This window comes from Frankliniella occidentalis, unplaced genomic scaffold, assembly GCF_000697945.3.
Source record: "Frankliniella occidentalis isolate FOCC.00 unplaced genomic scaffold, Focc_3.1 Scaffold51, whole genome shotgun sequence".
NCBI classification, from domain to species: domain Eukaryota; kingdom Metazoa; phylum Arthropoda; class Insecta; order Thysanoptera; family Thripidae; genus Frankliniella; species Frankliniella occidentalis.
The window spans coordinates 805,625-809,369 of NW_026267181.1; the positions used below are offsets into that span (position 1 = coordinate 805,625).

The 3,745-nt window shown below is 38.2% G+C and overlaps 1 protein-coding gene across 1 annotated transcript; it reads left to right on the plus strand.

Moving 5' to 3' along the window:
- Positions 1-3,659, plus strand: LOC113214958 (uncharacterized). Its single transcript, XM_052267404.1, has 8 exons — positions 1-84; positions 396-485; positions 568-645; positions 731-871; positions 951-1,073; positions 1,218-1,331; positions 1,441-1,575; positions 1,657-3,659. Exons 1-8 carry the CDS (start codon positions 30-32, stop codon positions 3,657-3,659), a joined length of 2,739 nt encoding a protein of 912 aa, XP_052123364.1. The 5' UTR covers positions 1-29.
- Positions 3,660-3,745: the final 86 nt, after the last annotated feature.

Below are 3,745 nucleotides of genomic sequence, written 5' to 3' on the forward strand. Positions count from 1 at the left end.
CTGGCCGGTGAGGAGGAACGTAAAAGAAAATGTCACGCTCAAGAGCAGCGTTGCTCGTGGCGCTTGCCCTCCAGAGAAATGAAGGTGAGGAACGTAATATTTATCTTTTTGGGGATTATTCATATTTGGTAGTTTTCTAAAGTGCATACCAGGACACGCAAACTGGTGGTTTTGGTTATGCTTTTCTCATTAAAACGCATTCATCATCTCTCATTGCACTGAAACAAAAAAAAATCCGGCAAATAGTAAATTTTTTGATTCATTTTGCTGTTCGTAACGTACTTTGATCATTTGTTGACCCTTCTTGTATGGACAGCCTCTCAGTTTGGAGGTTAGGTCCATGTTAGCCCTGAAAATGCGTTATACTTGAATTAAATGTTCTTAATCTGTTTTAGAACAAGTGCCACCAGAGAGCCCATGCCCACTGATGTATTCTGAGGAAGGATTCATGGAGTTTGAAAGAAATGTGCTTCCAGCCAACGCAAGTAAGTGATTTAACTATTCTTAAACTATCATGGGCTTCACAATGTGGTTCAGATTCACTAATTTGGTACGATTATTTCACAGAGCCTCATTCTAAAAGAGTTGAAATCTTACATACAACCCCTACAGATGGAAAGGATAATAGGAAACAGCGTGCACCTCGTAAGTTTCTGTTGGTAGTTATTAAAGCTGCACATTATTTTGTTATTTTGATTTGCCTCTCTGTTAACTTTTCTTTTCTGTCTAGTGAATGATCTGGCAAGCAGCACAAATTGTGACTATAAAGCGACACCCTCAAAGGAAAAGTCATACCCAAGAGTTGCATCAGTTGAAACCGATGAAATGCGCATCACAACAGATCAGGAGAACATCATCACCAAGGAGCGAGGTAACCAGATATTTATCTCTCAAAATGATTTAAATTAAATTGAACATTTTGTTAATAAAATCCTGTTTACCCATTGTAGATCCTCCAGCTAGGAGAGAACTATTCAAAGATGTTGACTCCAATGGAACATTAACCCCTATGGATACGTTCACTGTTCTCTCTTCAAATGTATTCCCTAAAACTACTTTTTGTGACACTCCCGGTAAGTCTGTTTTCTATCAGTTTTAGGAGGGTAAAGGCAGCGTAACTCTTGAGTTAAAATAGTACAATTATCTATCTAAAAAAGTAATGTTTTTAGTGTTCTTATGGGAATATGGTATATGGATTACTATTCATTGTCTTCCAGATGCACCCACAACAACAGATGGAGGAATAACTATTCTTAATTGTTCATCTCCAACATCTAATCCCACTTCATCAGGGTTTATGGATTTGAGCACTGAGATGGAAGAAATGTCTAGTATGTTGCCTTACATTTTTTATCCTTTTAAGTTAAAATTAGCTTCAAAAACACTAATAAGTAAGTTATAGAATATATTTGGTTACACAATATTACTCATTTATTACAGATTATTTGGATCCTGATTTTATGGATGCAGAGATAACCCGTGTTAATACTTCTGCCTCTGCCATGGAATTCAACACTTGTGGTTTTCCTGGTGTGTCACATGATGTTAATATTATAGAGGAGCCACTTGGGCAAGGTAAGTCTGAAGGTTAATTATTTCCAATGAATTGACCTTATATATAGGAAGAAATATTTTTAATGATTTACTTTTTTACAGTTATCAATGGATTAGCACCAATAGACACCTTCGGTTTGGATGCAGTTCCAGATGTGGATAGTGCTGGCCCTCCACAGGTTCTGGTTGCAGACAATCTTGAGATTACCCCTGCTGAAGTAATTGTCGCAGAAGAGGACAATAATGCTCTCCTGCCTGCTCGTTCAGCCCAACCAGCCACCTGGAAAAAAAATGAAGCAAAAAGTAAGAAAAATGCAGGTGAGAAGCACACAAGTCTAAAGGGAAAGGAAGTAAAAGCAGTTGAAATGAAGCCAAGATGCACTGAAGTATGCAATAGAAATTGTAAGGAAGTGTCAGAGGAAGAACGTAAAAAAATATTTGATTGCTACTACAAGCTAAGTGACCGGACTGCAAAGTGGCGCTACATTAGCGCTTATATTCATTCAGGAAAAATTTTAAAGAGGACTGTGGTTGTGCATGATGAAGCTGAAGCGAAAAAAAATTGTTCTAATAGTTATTTCCTTCCTGCTAAAAGTCAAGGTAAAGAAATTCAGGTATGCCAGACTATGTTCCTGAACACTCTTGCCATATCAGCTACAACTATGAAAACTGCATTAGCCAAAAGAAGAGATAAGTTTGGGGTCATCTCTCCTAATAAAATGGGCAAAGGGAGCAAGAAAACACCTGAAAGGAAGAAGCTAGATGAAAGTGTGAAGGACCACATCAGCCGCTTCCCTACTGTTGAAAGTCACTATTGCAGGAAAAGCTCAACAGCACGGTACCTTGATGAAAACTTAAACAGAAGAAAAATGTACAATTTGTATGTAATGGAATGTCAAGGGAAAGGCATGGATGAAAAAAATATTGCCTCATTGAGAAGGTATAGGGATATCTTTAAAACTTACAGGCTGAAATTTTACAAGCCCAAGAAAGACCAGTGTCCGAAGTGTTTGGCATGGAAGCACAAAAAACCACAGACCAGGACTCCTAAAGATGAAGAAAAAATTAAAGAACACTTGGCTCAAAAAACACTTGGTCGAGACTTGAAGGAAGCTGACGCAAACTTTGTTACAGATTCTGAGAACAGAAAAGAACTGTGTGTCATTACATGCGATTTGCAGAAAATGATGAACACACCAAAAGGTGAGAACGGGGAATTTTTCTATAAAAGTAAATTTTCAACTTATAACTTCACAGTATTTGTGTCCGGTGAGCAGCAGGGCTACTGTTATGCCTGGCATCAAACAGTAGGAAGAAAGGGATGCACAGAAATTACCAGTTGCTTGTGGAGTTTCATTCAACTCCAAGCTGCAAAAGGTATCAAGGAAATAAGAATTTACAGCGACAATTGTGCCGCCCAAAATAAGAATCAATATTTATTCTCCATGTACGTAATGGCATCCATTAGATATGGATTGAAAATTACTCATAGATACCTAGAGGCCGGGCATACTCAAATGCAATGTGATGCCATGCATGCTAGAATTGAATTATTTATGAAGAATACAGATGTGTTTGTTCCCTCCCAATGGATCACTGCAATGAAAATGGCCAAAGTCAAAAACCCTAAATACATTGTGAAAGAAATGAGTCAAGAGGATTTGTTTGACTTTGCTCCCTTAGCAGCTCATCAAGATTGGGAAAATGTGAGAACTTCCCTGTTTCGAGAAGTGGTGGTTGATGGTAAGGACCCCGGCTTGATCAAGTACAAGACCCATTTCGACAGGGAGTCTGTTACAAAGCAAATCATTCTACCCAAAAGAGGAAGGCCGGTCAACTGGAAGACCTTTCCACTTCATAGGAAATATCCACAACTTTTCCCAGTACCTAAAAAGGTTCTCAGTGGACTGCAAAATCTTTGCAAAACAGGGGCAATACCAGCTCAACATGCAGAATTTTACCAAAATTACCTACCCAGTCTCGATCAGCAGGGTGTTCAGGTGGTAGAGCCTCCAGCTTCTGATGTATCAGATATTGAGTCTGACGAGGAGGACTTTGTTATTAGTGAAGAAGAAGACGCTGCAAATGAAGGCTCTGATAATTAATAATGTGATTTTAAATGTGATTCTAAAATGTAACATTTTAACCTGTAAAATGTTAACCTTACCTCAAGTAGACAAATTTTCATTTT

Coding starts and splice junctions, on each gene's coding strand:
- LOC113214958 (XM_052267404.1), top strand. CDS start 30: ATGTCACGCTCAAGAGCAGCGTTGCTCGTGGCGCTTGCCCTCCAGAGA. Junction 1,074..1,217: donor TACTTTTTGTGACACTCCCG/GTAAGTCTGTTT, acceptor ATTGTCTTCCAG/ATGCACCCACAACAACAGAT. Junction 1,332..1,440: donor TGAGATGGAAGAAATGTCTA/GTATGTTGCCTT, acceptor CATTTATTACAG/ATTATTTGGATCCTGATTTT.